Source organism: Sarcophilus harrisii, chromosome 2, assembly GCF_902635505.1.
Source record: "Sarcophilus harrisii chromosome 2, mSarHar1.11, whole genome shotgun sequence".
Taxonomy (NCBI): Eukaryota; Metazoa; Chordata; class Mammalia; order Dasyuromorphia; family Dasyuridae; genus Sarcophilus; species Sarcophilus harrisii.
The window spans coordinates 138,749,888-138,768,152 of record NC_045427.1 but is presented as its reverse complement, the minus strand read 5'-3'; the positions used below and the strand labels follow the sequence as shown (position 1 = coordinate 138,768,152).

At 35.4% G+C, this 18,265-nt stretch overlaps 1 protein-coding gene across 5 annotated transcripts in view; it reads right to left on the bottom strand.

Annotated features, from left to right (window-relative positions):
• Nucleotides 1–18,265, bottom strand: part of INTS9 (integrator complex subunit 9) — a 128,412-nt gene that overhangs the window by 25,137 nt on the left and 85,010 nt on the right. For all 5 annotated transcript variants that reach the window (XM_031950915.1, XM_031950918.1, XM_031950914.1 and 2 more), the window contains one exon: nucleotides 11,224–11,395. In XM_031950915.1, coding sequence (XP_031806775.1) covers nucleotides 11,224–11,395 — 172 coding nt within the window. The remainder of the gene's footprint in view (nucleotides 1–11,223; nucleotides 11,396–18,265) is intronic.

Below are 18,265 nucleotides of genomic sequence, written 5' to 3'. Positions count from 1 at the left end.
TCATACACTCTTCCACTTAAATTCTGCTCTGCAGCTTGATCATGGTGTGCAATCTGTGCCAGTAAAGCATAAGTTCTGGAAGGTCTTACCTAAGCTGCAACAGGTTTGAGGGTGGACTTGGCCACACATTACCTGCTGAGAGTGGCTAGGGGGGCAGTGCAGAAGTGCTGGGTCTGAAGTCAGGGAGGTTCATCTTCCTGAGTTCAAATGTGGCCCCAGACACTTGCTAGCTGAACAAGTCATTTTACCCTGTCTCCCTCAGCTATAGAACTATAGAATGAGCTGGAGAAGGAAATGGCAAAGTGCTCCAGGTTCTTTGCCAGAAAGGTTTCAAGTAAGGTCATCAGGAGTCAGAAATGACTGGGACCCCTGACAGATCTGCCTATAGTCTGTGAATCAGTCTTTCTAGATCTGGAGAGACTCATTAGAGATTAGTGACCAGGAGGAAGGATGCTGCTGCTGCTGCATTTTTCTGCCAAAGCAACTTTCAAAGACCCTCTCCTAAGTCAGAGAGGAGTTTCATTCAGCTTCTGCTTAGTCATAGAACCCCGGTGAATTGAGACATTTATCACTCCTATTTGCAAAATACTTTTAACTTTTCAAAGAGCTCTCACTCCTATCATCTCATCTTATCTCCCCAATACCATGAATTAGGGACAGGCATAATTTCTGTCTCAGAGATGAGTAAACTGAAGTATGGTAAAATTAAATAGTTTGCTTAAGGTCATTAAACGACTAAGTAGCAGAGATCTTAAATACTAGGGTACAAATGGGAGAGTTAGAATCTAGTAATGAAATGAATTTTCTGCATTTGAAGACCAGAAACAAGGTTAAATAAGAGATGGATCAAGGATGGACAAAAGCAGCTACACCCAAAGAAAGAACACTAGGAAATGAATGTAAACTGCTTGCATTTTTGTTTTTCTTCCTGGGTTATTTATACCTTCTAAATCCAATTCTCCCTGAGCAACAAGAGAACTGTTCGGTTCTGCACACATATATTGTATCCAAGATCTACTGTAACCTATTTAACATGTATAGGACTGCTTGCCATCTGGGGGAGGGAGTGGAGGGAGGAAGGGGAAAAATCGGAACAGAAGTGAGTTAAAGGGATAATGTTGTAAAAAATTTACGCTGGTATGGGTTTTGTCAATAAAAAGATATTAAAAAAAAAAAAAGAGATGGAAATACTAGTTTTTCCTTTGTTCCAATATTAGGATGTACTTCACCACAATCTATTTCCATGTGGAGGTTTAGTTTTATAAATGATTGAGCTAGGGGCAGCTAGATGGTGCAGTGGATAGAGCGCCAGCCCTGAAAGTCAGGAGGACCTGAGTTCAAATGGGGCCTCAGACACTTAACACTTCCTAGCTGTTTGATCTTAGGCAAGTTACTTAACTTGCCTCAGTAAAATGAATGAATGAATAGATAAATACATAAATGATTGAGCTATGTTAACCATTAAGAATAGTCCTGGTATCGTTTCATTTTGTGGAGTGTCAAAAAATTCTTTCTAAAATACTCTGTAAATAGATATAAGAAAAAAAATCACTGGATAAAATAATCTGATTATCTTTTTTTGATGCTAGTATTAAGGTTAGAGGAAGCTTTTCGTAAAATAACTTTTCTTAGACTAAGTGAAGTGTGGTCTCTGTCAAATTCTGTAACATTTTGGCATTTTGTGATTGCAAATTTGTTCCATTAAATTATGGAGATACTAATTTTAATGAGATCTGGTACACTGACATTGTGATACAGTTTAAGCTTGATGTCAGTGTTATTGCTTTGAAATAAATGACAAACAGTAAGTTTAGAAATGAGTCCACTAATTAGTAATTTTTAAGACTTAATGGAAACACAATTTATTGTAATGTGATTATACAATATGTATAATTTACCAAGCTACTATCTATAAATAAATTAAATCTTAAAGACATAATAATTGTTAATTTTAACTTCTAATTCTACAGTAGCTTTTTTTTTTTTTTTTTTTTTTTGCTGAGACTTAAGTCTGTTAAATAGGTATGAGTAGGACATGAATTATTTCTTATTTTCTTGTTAATATTCTCAGTATTTAGTTGTTTAGCTAACCTTCAACTGTTAAGGGCAAATTGACAATGACATAGAAACATAGCAGTTATCTTTCTATAATATATATATATAGGGATGAATAATTTAATTTAGGAAGTATCCAACTGTTGATGTGATTTAAATTTTTAAAATATTTCAAAAATCTCACATTTCACCTGTGTAACTAGTTATAAATTCAAAAAGAATCAAAAAATAATTTTTCCATGAAACTAATAATTTTGAGTAGCCAGAAAATATAAATGATTTGCTTTAGATATATAAAACTGAAATTAAACATTCTCCCATTTTCCCCTCCAGTACTAGAGTAAACAATGCCCTTTCTTCTTTTTAAGAATTCCACTGGAACCTTATTTCCAAAAAGATCTAACTCCCATGACAATTTTCCACTAGCCTGTTTAAATTTTTCCTCTCTGTTGGTTATTTTCTCTTTGTTTCAAACAGGGATAGATCTCTGCAATCTTTTTTTTTTTTTTTAATTATTATAGCTTTTTATTTACAAGATATATGCATGGGCAATTTTTCAGCATTGACAGCTGCAAAACCTTTTGTTCCAATTTTTCCTCTCCTTCCTCCCAACCCCTCCCCCAGATGGCAGGTTGACCAATACATGTTAAATATATTTAAGTATATGTTAAATACAACATATGTATACATGTCCATATAGTTATTTTGCTGCACAAGAAGAATTGGACTTTGAAACAGTGTACAATTAACCTGTGAAGGAAATAAAAAATGCAGGCGGACAAAAATAGAGGAATTGGGAATTCAGTGGTTCATACTCATTTCCCTGAGTTCTTTCTCTAGGTGTAGCTGGTTCAATTCATTACTGCTATTGGAACTGATTTGTTTCATCTCATTGTTGAAGAGAGCCACGTCCATCAGAATTGATCATCATATAGTACTGTTGTTGAAGTATATAATGATCTCCTGGTCCTGCTCACTTCACTCAACATCAGTTCATGTAGGTCTTTCTAGGCCTTTCTGAAATCATCCTGCTGGTCATTTCTTACAGAACAATAACATTCCCTAACATTCATATACACAATTTATTCAGCCATTCTCCAATTAAGGGGCATCCATTCAGTTTGCAGTTTCTGCCCACTACAAAGAGGGCTGCCACAAACATTTTTGCACATGTGGCTCCCTTTCCCTTCTTTAACATCTCTTTGGTGTATAAGCCCAATAGTAACACTGTTGGATCAAAGGGTATGCACAGTTTGATAACTTTTTGAGCATAGTTCCAAACTGCTCTCCAGAATGTTTGGATGTGTTCACAATTCCACCAACAATGTATCAGTGTCCCAGTTTTCCCACATCCCCTCCAACATTCTGCATTACCTTTCTCTGTCATCATAGCCAATCTGACAGGTATGTAATAGTATCTCAGAGTTGTCTTAATTTGCATTTTTCTGATTAATAATGACTTGAAGCATCTTTTCATATGGCTAGAAATAGTTTCAATTTCTTCGTCTGAGAATTGTCTGTTCTTATCCTTTGACTATTTATCAATTGGAGAATGGCTTGATTTTTTATAAATTATAGTCAATTCTCTATATATTTTGGAAATGAGGTCTTTTATCAGAACCTTTGACTGTAAAAATGTTTTCCCAGTTTATTGTTTCCCTTGTAATCTTGTCTGCATTAGTTTTGTTTGTACAAAAAGATCTCTCTGCAATCTTAAAGAGACTTTCTTTTGTTCCTGATCCCTTCTCTAGTATTGGTGCTATTTCTCTCTTTGACAGCCATCATTTTTTTAAAAAATTGAACTAAATACAAAATTAAGAAAAAAGTGAGATAAACAAAGAAAAATAAAAAACCAAACAAACACAGTCATATGCCCAGCAGAACATCAGAGAGGATTCAAAATATATAACAATAAATTTCCATATCAAGAAAGCATATATAATAATAGAAGAAATTAATTCTGCTTCTTTGTAGGCTATTCTTTGGTTCTCTGCTGTGCAGAGAAATTTGTTTTATTTTTTTCCCCTTTTGCCCCCCCCAATGTATTTATATGTACACACATATATGTATATATTCATACCCCCACCCACATATGTCCATATATACATACATATACCTACCCACATATACTCAGATACACATATGTAAACATGCATCTAAAATAATAACATGGCTGACAATGTGATTTCTCTCTTGATTGAATCTTTTAAGCTTGACTTTGTTTAAGATCAATTATTACTAGCCCTACTAGTGAATTCTACTCTTGATCTTTGTTGTGTTTCTACATATTTCTGATTTCTTATCCCAGCTAACTCTTCTACTTTATTTCTGTTCCTGACAGGCCAGACAATGCCAGACAGGCCATTATCTGACCTCTCCCTTATTTTATGGCTCCCTCCCTTATCTAATCTCTCCTCTCTTTATGCCTTTCCCATTAACCTACACCTAATCTCACTACCACAACTTTATATACCCCACTTTTTTTCCTTTATCTCTTGCCCAATGAATCTAGACATTCTGGAGAACAATTTGGAACTATGATCAAAAAATTAGCAAACTGTGCATACTGGGCTTATATCCCAAAGAGATCTTAAAGGAGGAAAAGGGATCCATGTTTGCAAAAATGTTTGTGACAGCCCTTTTTGTAGTGGCAAGAAACTGGAAACTGAGTGGATGCCCATCAAATGGAGAATGGTTGAATAAATTATGGTATATGAATGTTATGGAATATTATTGTTCTGTAAGAAATGACCAATAGTATGATTTTAGAGAGGCCTCGAGATTTACATGAATTGATGCTAAGTGAAATGAGCAGAACCAGGAGATCATTACACACAGCACAGCAAAATTGTATGATGGCCAATTCTGATGGACAGGGCTCTTTCCAACAATGAGATGATTCAGATCAGTTCCAATGACCTTGTGTTGAAAAGAACTATTGCACCCAGAGAGACTGTGGGAACCAAGTGTGGAACACAACATAGCATTTTCACTCTTTCTGTTGTTATTTTCTTGCATTCTGTTTTCTCAATTTTTTTTTTCCTTTTTGATCTCATTTTTCTTGGGCAGCAAGATAATTGTATAACTATGTATACATATATTGGATTTAACATATATTTTAACATGTATTAGATTACCTGCCATCTAGGGGAGAGGGTGAGGGAAGGAGGGAAAAATTTGGAATAGAAGGATCAATGTTGAAAAATTACCCATGCATATGTTTTGTAAATAAAAAGCTTTAATTAAAAAAAGGTAATATACATAGAAGAATTGCACATGTTTAACATATTTTGAATTACTTGTTGTCCAGGGGAAGGATTGAGGGAAAGGGAGGAGAAAAATTTGGAACATAAGGTTTTCTAAGGGTAAATGATGAAAATTATCTTTGCATGTATTTTGAAAATAAAGTTATTTTTAAAAAATTTACATACCTTGTCCCAACGTCATAAATCTAGACATCCTTCTATCCTCCGTCTTATACTATTCCTTCCTCCTTATTTCTTTACAGATTTTGAAGGGTGTTATAATCTTCATGGCGCATACATACGTATATGTGTGTGCTCTTTATTTAACTCATTCTTGATGTGAGTAGGTTTTCAGAATTATAAGACCTCTTCCTTTCTCTAATGTTCCTGTGTCAACTCTTTCTTTTTTAACATAATTACTATTTTTTACCTTTTACTACATAGTTTTGCTTTATACAATCAGATTATGTTCAACTCTGTCCTAATCTTTCTTTTAAGCCACCTAATTCCTAATATTAATCTTAAACACACAGTATACATTTCCATGTAAATATCAAATAATTTGTCTATTTGAGTTCCTTGAAATTAATCTTGGATATTGGCTTTTACATGCTAAATTTTCTATTAAATTTGTGTTTGCTTGAGATAAAGTCTTGAAAAATCTCCAAGCTCACTGAATATTCATTTTTGTTGTGTCATTTTATGAATAATTTTGCTAGATATGATGTTTTTGACCAGGCCTAATTGTTTTGATTGTTTGTATATATTATTCTAGGATCTATGGTCTTGTATTGTGGCTGTTGATAAATCCTATACAATTCTAATTGTAGCTCCAGCATATTTGACTTCTTTTTGTTTTTTGTAAAATTTTCACTTTGATCTGGGGGTTTCAAAATTTGGCAATAATATTTCTCCATGTTTTCCACAAATAATATCTCTGAGGTGGTGATTAATGGATTCTTTTCTAGTTCTCCTTTTCCCTCATGTTTTATCACTCCATGACAATTTTTTTTAGATTACTTGAATTATTGTGTTAAGATTCTTTTTTTCATCACAGATTTCAAATAAGTAGACCAATTTTTCTTATATTTTCTCTTTATGTGTTTCTCCAGGTCTGATGTTTTTTCATTCTTTATATATTGTTTTGTTTTTTCTTAGTTTCCTATAGCTTCAATGGCTTCCCTTTGTCCAATTCTAATTTTCAAAGAATTGTTTTCTTCTTTAAGACATTGTACTTCTTTTCTAGTTGGTTAACTTTTTTTCCCCACAATCTTTTTTGTTTTTCTTGTATGTTTTCTTTTCTAATAAAAAAATTTTTTTTAAAGTCTTTCTTCATTCTTTCTCACTTGATTTTTAAAGTATTTTTTGAGTTTTTTCTAGAAATTCTTTTTGGACAAGTAGTCATTTAATAATACTCTGGGGGAAAAGAGGCTTTTTAGGTCTTCCCTATTCTTATAGTAAGTTTCTATGGTTGGGGTCTTTCTTTTTTGTCTGTTCACTTTTTGTTTTTCTTGTATGTTTTCTTTTCTAATAATTTTTTTTTTTTTTTAGTCTTTCTTCATTCTTTCTCATTTGATTTTTAAAGTATTTTTTGAGTTTTTTCTAGAAATTCTTTTTGAACAAGTAGCCATTTAATAGTACTCTTTGGGGGAAAAGAGGCTTTTTAGGTCTTCCCTATTCTTATAGTAAGTTTCTATGATTGGGATCTTTCTTTTTTGTCCATTTTTTTTAAATTTTAAAATGAGAACTATTAGTGTAAGCATCTCTAATCCTAGAGTTGGGGGGTGGGGGATGGGGATAGTGTCTCTAGCTTCACTTCAGCTCTATCTCCTCTGACCTGAAATCCCAAATATAAAGCTCCCTCCTCCTGTACCATCCTTTCCCTACAACTTCTGCACTCATGGGTGTGCTGGTTCCTTCTTGCTCAAGACAGTGTCCCAGCAGCCCATTTAGGCCTTGGAGATCTTATTCAGCCAAGGCTCCCTCATCTTCTTAGACTTGGATCTCCTCTCCTCTCCCATCCTCCCTAAATCCTATTCTCCACCCTGTCTGAGAAGTGAAAGTTCCTGTGGTTGTGGCTGGAGTCATCCCAGCTAGCCCCAGGGCTCCCCACTTGCTGCAACTAATCTGCAACTGTTGACATTACACAGGGATCTTTAAATCTTCTTAAGTTGTACCAGGAGGACCCCTGTTCTGCCTCCTCTTCTTTGTTTTTCACCAGCCTATGTTTGTCCTGAGGAGCAAATTTGTTCTGTTTTTGAGGGAAATCTGGAGAGGTTGGGATTTTCTGACCTACTCTGTGCCTTTTGTTCACATTCTTTTCTTTTTTTTAATCCTTCCCAGAATCCTTTGAGAGCCACTATTCTTAAATGAGGGTTGATACCTGCTGTCACCATTTTCTTATGAACCTTGAGCTCAATCTTTCAGCCTCACAATTTACAGAAAATTATTCTCTTGAAGATGATCAAAACTTTTTTCTTATCTAATTCAAAAAGGCTTTTCTCAATTTTCCTCTCCACAACTTTTCTGTGTATTTAAAATTTAGTAATTTCGTACTTTCAAACTATAAGGTCTTAGCTTCTATAAGGGTATATAATTTATTACCTAACACTCTGATCCCTCTTCTTCCTATTTCTTAACTGTGGGTTTTTTTCATTTGACGAAGTCTTGGCTGTTTTATTTTCTGCACACTAATTCTCTTTCTGAGAGAACTTATTCATTTTATGGCATTGATATTCATCTTCGTAAATATGATTCTGAAATTTCAATCCAGCCCTGACTTCTTATTAACTCTAGTTCTGATTCTCCATCTGTCTGCAGGACATTTCCATATAAATGTTCCAATGTCACTTTGCATTCAATATATTCAAAGTTGAATATATAATCTATTCATGAATAATTTATAAATAAGTAATCCCACTTTTGATTTAGTCTACTCACCTACAATTCAGTTCTGTTATCAGAATTAAATTCTATCATTCATTCATTCATCCATCAAACGTAACAAGAGACAAACATGAGATCAGACATGGTTATGCCCTCAATGAGCTTACAATCCAGAATGGGGATAAGTAATACATCATAAACTAAAAATGGCTAGTATTTACACTATGATTTGTTATTACCATTTCATAGATGAGAAAACAGGCTGAGAGAGATTAAATGACTTCCCTAAGGTCGCACAGCAAGTAAATTTCTGAATCAGGACTTGAACACAGATATTCCAGACCTTCTGTTAACTAATAAAAACACTACAAGATTTCCAAAATTAAGTGATATAGGAGAGGTACATGGAAAAGGATGTTATTGACAGTAGGTGGAATTTAAATTGTTTCAAAGAATGGGAAGGAATTAAAAAAAACATAAAGGGGAAAGAAAGGATAAAAAAAAGGAAAAATGTGAACAAAAGGCACAGAGGCAAAAAAGAACAGAGCCTTTGAGAGAGGCAGAATATGTAATTTGGCTGGATTATAGAACACATGGAAGGAAGTAACTTGAAATTAAGACTGGAAAGGTAGAATGAAGTCAGATTACATACAGTATTGAATTTCAAATGGAGGATTTGTTGTTGGTTTTTAAGCTTCAGCTGGCAAGTTGAGAATAGAAGTTTTTTGTGATAGTTCAAATATCTTAAGCCTTTGCCAGTTGAAGAACCAAAACCAGCATCAGTGTTTTGAACATAGAAGACTGGATGAATGGTAGCATATACCACTAATGGAAACAGTGAAGGCAGGAGGAGAGTCAAGTTTGGATGGAAAAATAGATTTTGAACATTGCAAATATGAGACAAAGCCAACAACAAGGAAACGACTGGAGATGTTAATTTCGAGATCAGAAAAAATGTCAAAGTCGGAGAGACACATCTTAGATTCATTCAGTTAGAGGTCCTAAGTAGAAGTCTGGGGATGGGATTGAATAAAATTGTCAAAAGGAAATATGCCAGAAGAGAATGCTAAGGAACACTCATCTTAAGAAGTCAAGAAGAGAACAAGGATCATCAGAAAAAGACAACAAAGGAAGGATGAGAGAAGTTGAAGAACTAGGAAAGTTGGCATCTCTAAAGCCAAAGAATCAGAGGATATCCTATAAGAAATAAAAAAGGTCAAGGAGGATGACAGCTGAGAAAAAAGACCCCTGTATTTGATGACTGAGTCGCTGTTGACTTCTGAGGGAGCTGCAGCATCAGAGTGGTGGGGATACAGGCCAGAGCACTAAGAGAACTGATGATATGGATGCGAAGGCATCACTTTTATGACAAGTTTAACAATAAATGGAGAGAGAGAGAATGGTGGCTAAATGGGATAGGAGCCAGAATGTAAGGATTTTAGAAGAAATGAAAATAATTTTAGGCAGATGAGAAGCAGTGACAAGAAGTGGAGAGATTAAAGATACATAAGGCGGATAAAGATCCTAGAGTAGGAAAAAATGGCACTAATTACTCAGAAAAATGGGGTAAAGGGTTCAGATGGAAGAATAATATTTAGTGAGGTCTTTTATGATAATGCTGAGAAGTTTTAAAGAAAGTATTGAAATTTTCTCACAGGTTAAATTATTTGTGAAAAGCACTGGGAAGAAAAATGTGAAGGGAGGAAAAAATCTTGAAGACTGGCTATGGAAAATGACATACAGAGATATTAATATGACCACAGGGATTGCCTAGCTGGTTATATAGTCCACTATAAATTTATAGAAGATGAAATTACTTCTCCTTTTTAGTTCTTTCCAGCAATGCTTTGGCAGCCTGAGATGTAGAGCAAAGAAACTGAAGAATAGGGGGATTATCAAATTGCAAACAGCAAAGGAACAAAGAGGAAAAGATTTCTTTCTAGAAAAATAGTTGATGATCTTTAGAGGGGGTTCCCCCTAACCTGAGGTATTCAAATAGGGGCTGGTCAAGTAAGGGTTAGATAAGATAAGACTTTGGAGTTTCTTCCAACTCCATGTGGAAGTAGTAATGTAATAGCAGCAGTAATCTAATGTGATACATGATGTCAAACCTGAAGACTTATGGGTCAGGCACTCTATACTAGGTAAAACTGTAGTTTGGGGAGATGGTGCTCTCGAAAATAAAATAGACCCATTCTTCCCATGATTTTACTTTGACCAAGGCAAAATAATAGTGCTAGGTGATTTGCCAGATATTCTTTTGCCTTGGTCAAAGTAAAGCCATGGAAAGAATGGATCTGCTTTAATTCCTGAGAGCACCACCTCCCCAAGGCAAAAGAGTATCTGGCAAATTACCTAGAACTGTTATTCTGGTCAGAGAACCTGTGTCTTAAGACAATTGAAGGATCAAATACTGAGCTTTTAAAATACCTTAAGTCTTAAAAAGAATGTTAGAACATTACGCACAGTAGCTAACTACTAACAAACACTGCATCTGCCCTTATCAGGGATTTTTTTTCCCGAGAAGTTCAACTCTCCAGAATAAAAACAGCTTACTACAATTCAAAGATGATTCTTATCAGATGCCCTCAGAGGAACAGACATGGGCAAACATGGAAAAAAAATTCTAATTGCTGGAATTAGTCTGTTATAGAGACAGTTCATAGCTTTAGTCTAGGAAGTGCTAAGTATTTTTCTGAGATAGAAAATTAGGAAAAGAATACAACTATTAAAGGAGAAAAGAGAGAGAGAAAAGAAAGAGAGAGAGAGAAAGAGCGAGAGCGAGAGAAAGTGTGTATGTGTGTTTAAAAATTTCTCTCTCTCTTTTTTTTAAACCAACTAGCTATGTGACCTTAAGCAACTTAGAGCCTCTTTGAAACGTCTTATCTTTTTTGTAAAGCAGTTGGACTAAATAATTTGTCAGGTCCCTTTGCTATGATTCTCAGCTAGTATATAATTTAAGTGACTCTTATCTTGGGACTCTTTCCCTTGGTGGTTGTAAATTATAATGGGACAAACAAGTGATTTTCCTACTTACCTGTGAATATAACAGTATTGAGACTAGATTTTCCCCAAAGTTCCATGAAATGTACAACATCTCCAAATCGCAGGGATGGATGACCAGTGAAAACTACACATGGTTGTTTAAATTCATTGCTGAAGTCTCCATGAATACTGGGATAGTGTTTCAGTTTGTTGGTCTGAATGAGCTGAAAAAAAAAAAAGAAAAAAGAAAATGAAAATATATTAATTTATAATGAAAAGAAAAAAGATGTAAAATCTTGCTATTTGCTGCTACAGAATGGGAGTGTAGGTGGAAATGTATTTATGAAACAAAGTATCATCAAAGTTATACAGAATGGCTTTCAGGGCAAAAACCAAATTAGGCCCTTTTGTTAATAGCAGCTCATTTAAAACAAAGTTTTCTTCCATGTACCATGTTATTTGTCACTATCATACTTAAGTGTGCCTATCTACTATCCCACTTAATGTCATACAAAATGTAAGAGTTCTCTCCCAAAGAGCCTAAAATGTTGCTTACTGATTGTATGCTACGCAAAGGGTTTTGTAAGCAATTTGTTTCATTGTGTTATGCTCCTCATTCAATTTTGGCAATAATACACATATAAGCCTCAAACAAGGATAATGACAGACATTAGTGGATCCATGGAACTGGAAATTTTTCATGCCTCTATTATTTGTTCCATTTGTCGGACATCTGGGTATGCCTCATCGAGCACCCTGTGATATGGCTAAGGAGCTGGTCCCTGAGAGGAGTTCATCAGGCCCTTAGGCACCCGACACCATGGTTACCACCTGCTACTGCCTGGCTTTCAAAACTCAGAGAGCCCGAGGCAGCAAAGTGAACCCAAGACTCACAGACATCATATACATTCCCAGTGTTTGGACATTCCCATCACAATGCTATACTTCCTCTGTTCTTCCAGGACATCATAAGGGCTCCAACCTTGTGGTCCTCCCCTTGCGGCCTTAGCTGGATTATTTCTACCACTTGTTGACTTTTTCCTAATCACATGCTGCTGAATAGAACTAGAAGAACTCATAAACTCTCACTGGGCCCACTAAAATTTTATGCTAACTAGTCTCAAGAGGGTTCCCATTATAACAAATCAATCCTTGATTAATTGATTATCACTAATCCCTGATCCTCTATCCCATTCATCAGAGAGGTTGTTCCAAAACTTTGTTTGCTTAGCCTTCTGTGCCACTTCTTCCTCCCACTTTCTGAAGGACCTTGTCTCATCTTTCACCTCTAAAATTGAGGACATATGAGTAGAGCTACCTCTTCTCCCCCACTCATTTCAATCCTTATGACATGCCCCCACCCCTGATTCTTTCCCCAACTATCTCTGCTTTTATTCTGATCTCTCATAGGGAGACAGTCCTTTTGCTGGCCAAGGCCAACTTCTCTATATGTACTCAAACACATTGTTCCAACCATCATATCCATTTCTTCTCTAACCTTTTAATCTCTCCCAATATGCTGGTTCCTTCTCCTCTCCCTATAAATACCCAAATTTCCATGACCCTAAAAAAGCGTTCACTAAATCCTAATAGCTAGCATTTATGTAGTGCTTTAACATTTATATATATTATCTTATGTAAGCTTCATTACAATTCTATGAGGTAGATACTATTATTAATCCCATTTTGCAGATAAGAAAATAGAGTCAGGTGGGAGTTGAGTGACTTGTCTAGAATCATATTAGGAATAACTGTTAAAGCAAGATTTAAAATCAGATCTTCCTCAATCTGAGTCAAACACTCTTTGCTGTGTGGTCTAACTTGCCTATCACTATCATCAGCTTTCCTTCTATCTTTCTCTCTCTCTTCTTAACTAAAGAAATGTTAACATTCTTTTTATTTTTAAATTTTGAGTTCCAAATTTTCATTTCCCCTCCTCCCTGAGATGTTAAGCTATTTAAGGTTTTTGATTCTCCTCCTTCTTTACCTCTACATAGCATTAGAAACCATCCAGTATCTATCTATTGGAGACTGTCTCCTCTTTACTTTTGTGGTGACTCGGCTTTCTCTTGGTTATTCTCCTACCTATTTGATCCTTACTGTCTTTTGAGTTTTACTTATGACATACCCATTAATTATGATTGTCACCTAAGGTTTTTTCCCTGGGATTTCTTCTCTTCCATTTCTATACTCTTGTACATGGCAATTTCATCAGCTCCCAAAGGTTCAATTATTATCCCTATGCAGATAATCTTAGATCTAGTCTGTCTCTTGAGCGCTAGTCCCGCATCACTAACTATATGCATTTTTAACTACATGTCCTTTGGGTATCTCAAAATTCCACCCGGGATTTCTCTCTCTTTCCTCTGTAAAGATACGTTTCTTCAGTTATTTTAGCTTAATTTATTTTAAGGCAATCTTAACCCCACCTGTTCTCACTTTCAGGTAATCTCTGCCAACTCTGCTATCCATTTTCCTAGTATTGGAGCTTTGCTTCTGAGTCCCTTCACTGCTTGCTTTTCCTAGTTATTTAATTTTCCCTCTCATTTTTCCCCTTAAGTTAAATAAGATTTCTTTTCTCTTGTCCCCTTCACCTTGTTTTGCTAATTGGTTTTTAAAATTTCACTTTCTGTTGTCTTTTTCTAGAAAGGATTTTTTTCATTCTTTTTATACTATTTGCCTTGATGTTTTCTTTATTTTAGACTTTTATTCTTTCATTCATGGCCCTTTATTTTGTTGAGAAGATATTGCCCTATGGCAGCAGTTTTCCTATGTCCCTGTTTGGGCAGTTAATAATATTTCCCCTATCCTTGGCCTCTTTTCCCCTATACCTTAAATCTCCTCTCTGGGACTATGCCTTCCATTTCTTCTGGGTGTCATTTGCCCTCAGGAGCTCCGATTGTCCTTTTTCTGAGGAAGGATGACTGGTCTAAGCACTGAATTCCTGCAGACCTGCAAGACCTCCACTTTCCTTTTTCAAATCTCTCTTCTCCCATTGGAGCACTCATGAGTAGAACCCCCATTTATCACTGAAATAAGATTTTTCCCTTTCCTTTCTCCCTTTTTTGCGTTTTCCCTTTCTATTGTCCACTCGTTCTCCCGTAGGCTCTCTAGTTCCTGAGAGAGTTCAAGGATTATTTTACCTTTATTGTTAGCCTTTGACTTCATTAAAGTTTATAATATATTATCTTCTTTCTACCCTTTTATATCTCATCCCATTTTAAATTTAATCCCACAAAAATAATTTCAAGAGTAATTTACCTGTAGGTGTGATATTAAGATAAATTGTTTCAGACCTGTTTCTCTGCCATCACTGCTGTATTTTACTTTTATTCTTATCTCTGTATATATTTAGAAAGAAATCACTTAATGGTTTCTCTATTATTTTGTTGATCTTATTTACTGGGTTTACCCCTTATGTTTCTGGGGTGTCTGAGAAGCAAGTAATATTTCTTCAGCTCATTTTATTTTCTTTCTAAGAATGCTCTGAATGCCTCTTTTTAGCTGAATATTCATCTTTTTTTAAAATCATATACAGTTAGGATCAGATTTTTAGGGTGACTTATGCTGGGGTGTTTCTGAGCTCCATTTTTCTTTGGAACACATTATTTTCATTCCTTCGTATGGTTTTTGATGAATAAAAATAATAGATTTATTTGAATTTCTTTTCCTTTGTGTCTGAAAGTCTTTTTCTTGGTAACTTGAAGAATTTATTGTTTTTCAGTAGAATTGTTAAAATTTAATCACTATATATCCTGGTGCTTGCAGCACCAAAATTTTTTTGCTCCTAAAGTGTTCTATGGATTTTGTCTTTTGTATTCATAAATTCATAAAATTCTAGGCAGTAGTCCTATATTTTTTCTGGTGTTTTGTGGTGTTCCTATATTTTCATGGTGTTCAGTTTTTTTGACTTGTGTCCTTCAAGGACACAATATTTAATTTAAAAAATATTTTTCATTATTTTAATGCATCTTGTCTTAGAGATAGTATGTTTTGCTTGAGAGCATACTTCCTTTAAATGTTATTGTATTTTCCTCTTCTTTGAGACTGTTCCTTTGGTTCCATGTTTATATTTCCAGCAGTTATGTTCTTTTGTTCCTTTAGTGAGACTTGCCACAGTGGAGTCCAGATTTTTATTTATTTTGCTAACTATTTCTATTGTATAGAACACAAATTGTGATTTCACAATTTTTATTTCTCTTTTATATCATTTATGAACATCTTTCTGTGGTTCCATTTTCTCTTAGGAATTCACAAGGTCAGGGGTAGCTAGGTGGTGGTGCAGTGGATAAAACATTAGCTCTCAAGTCAGGGGGACCTGAGTTCAAATCTGTTCTCAGACACTTAATGCTTCCTAGATGTGTGACCCTGGGCAAATCACTTTAACCTCAATTGCCTCAGCAAAAAAAAAAAAAAAAAAAAAAAAAAAAAAAAAAAAAAAAAAAAAAAAAAAAGAAAGAAAGAAAAGGAATTCACAAGGTCATCTGCTTTATCAGGTATTAATTTACTTTTCTTGCAATACTTAATTACAGATGCCTGAACTCTCTTACTTGACTGGAGATTATTATTCCCTTCTGGTTATCTATTGATGTTCCAATGTTTTTTTTTTTTTCCTTTTGAGCTCTTTCCCCATTACTTTCCCCTATTATTTCCTTTCTCTTTTCCTTATTTTCACCTATTACTTCTTTTCTGATTCTTTTCCTTATTTTCCCTTATTGTTTCCTTTCTGACTCTTTTCAGATTGATGTGGTTTCCTTAAGGGTTGTATCTCGTAGTTCAACATCCTTGCCCTCTGCTCCAAGTGACTTCTGAGGGGATAGAACTGGCCCTAGCTGTGTCCTGATTTATTTCAGGCTCTGTGGAATGCTCCCACATTTTCTTATTCCCTTTCCCTTCCAATCCTCCATTTTCTGGTTGGAATTGGTGGCAGCACAGAACCCTTCCATTCTGGTATGTCACTTAGAGCAAAAAGTTGGATCTCTGTGGCAGAGGGGGGGCAGAATGTGAAGCTGACTTCTACTTTTAAATTACTTGGGTCAGTTTGTGCAGCTCTGCTAATAGGAGTCTGTAGGAGAAGAGATGTTAAAAAAGTTCATGGGATTTTTTAGGTTTGTTTGGGTTCTTGGTGTCTTAAAACTGTGGAGACATTTAAATTGCTTAATCTTTTGGCACATAATTTTTATTTTAAAGAGATCTGAGAGGATTAGAAAAAATGCCTATTCCTCTATCTTACTGGTCACATGACCTGAAAATTGGCATCTCAAAATCAAATGGTCCAAAAGATAATTTATTATCTTTCCCACTTCTTCTGAACTTTCTTTTAATTGTGCAGGAGACCATTACCATTCTTCTAGTCTCCCAGGTCTACAATTGTGACATTATCCTTGCCTCTTTTCTACAGCTTATCCTATACATAAAATCAGTTGCCAAATCTTGTGATTTTTAAATTTGTATCTCCTTCACAAAGCTATTAGATCCCAAGTTCAGGCCCTCATTATCTCTTACATGTATTACTATAATAGTCTTCTAATTGGTATCCCTGTCTCAAATTTCTCTCCACTTTAACCCACCCTCTATTCAGTTGATTTTTTCTAAAGTCCTTCCTCCCATTCCAGTGTTTCCATACCAACTCAATATCAAAATCCTTTATCTGGCCTTTAAAGCTCTTTACAACCTGGTCCCTTTCTACTTTCCTAATTTTCTTATACTTTATTCTATTATCTAGCCATACTGACATATTTCATGTTCCTTAAACTCAACACTCTAACTCCTATCTCTGTTCTTTTGAGGTGATTTATTCCCCATACCTGAAATGCTGCCCCTTCCAGAAATGTGGCTTTCCTGGCTTCCTTTAAAACTCAGTTCTTTGCCAAAGAGGTCTTTTTGATCCCCTCAGCTACTAATGCCAGTCTCTCTCTCTCTCTCTTTTTTTGCTGAGGCCAATTGGGGTTAGATGACTTATCCAGAGTCACACAACTAGGAAGTATTAAGTGTCTGAGGCCAGATTTAAACTCAGGTTCTCCTGACTTCAGGGCTGATGCTCTATCCATTGCACCACCTAGCTGCCCCTCCTATTCTCTTTAAAGTAACTGTCCATCTTTTTTTGTATGTATCTTAGCTATTCTGTTTTATAGGTTGTTTCTCCCAAATGGCTGCAAACTCCAAGGGAAAAGACTGTTTCTGATTTTTCTGTATTGTCAAGAACTTGATACAATACCTGGCACTTAGTAAGCTGATGGACTGATTTTCTTCCTTCCTGATTCATTATTGGCCTCCACACAGCAGTTGTTCCAAAATTTCTATATTCTTAAACCTATACTGCTCAATCCTAGGTAAGGACTTTACCTTCTAGTTTTAATTGAGAAAATCAAAGACCTCATCATGAGCTTCCCCTTTTCTCTTATAATATCTCATAATCCATCTAATTATCTTACTGTCTACCCTCTCCACCCCAGAGTCTCTCTTTGCTCTAGTCTAAGACAAAGAGGTTGCCCTTTTCCTTGCCAAAGACGATTTACCTATTTCTCCTCTTGATCCTACTCTCGCCTGTCTCTTTAAGATGCTTAGCCCCTTCACCATTCCCTCTTGTTCATCTTCAATCGCTCCTGGCTCCTTTCCTGATATTTAACAGATATGCCTAGATTTTTACCTTCCTTAAAAAACAAACACCTGATCTTGCTATTCACTCAAGCCATTAATCTATATTTCTTTTCCTTTTCACATACTCCTACAACGTGTTGTCCATATTCACTGTCTCCATTTCTTTCTAAGAGAAAATGAAATGTAAGTATTTCTATGTAATAGAAGTATGCAAGTAGAGGAATGTCATTCTCTTCTCACGAACCCAGGGGAAGGCCTACATATCATCTCTTTGGAAAGTAGAAGACTCTGGCCCCTCCTTTTGAAGCAGAAGTTTAAAGTTAAAGCCTCGTGGAAAAAAATATTATTTAAAAAATAGTAGAGGATGATCTTCAGTTGGCCACCTAGGCAAATTTTTGGTCTAGTGGTATAAACTAGTTACCCCATTTGCAGCTGATGTAATTAGCTACAGTTGAGATGGCTAAAATGATTCCTGAAGTCTTCAGGATTTTGGC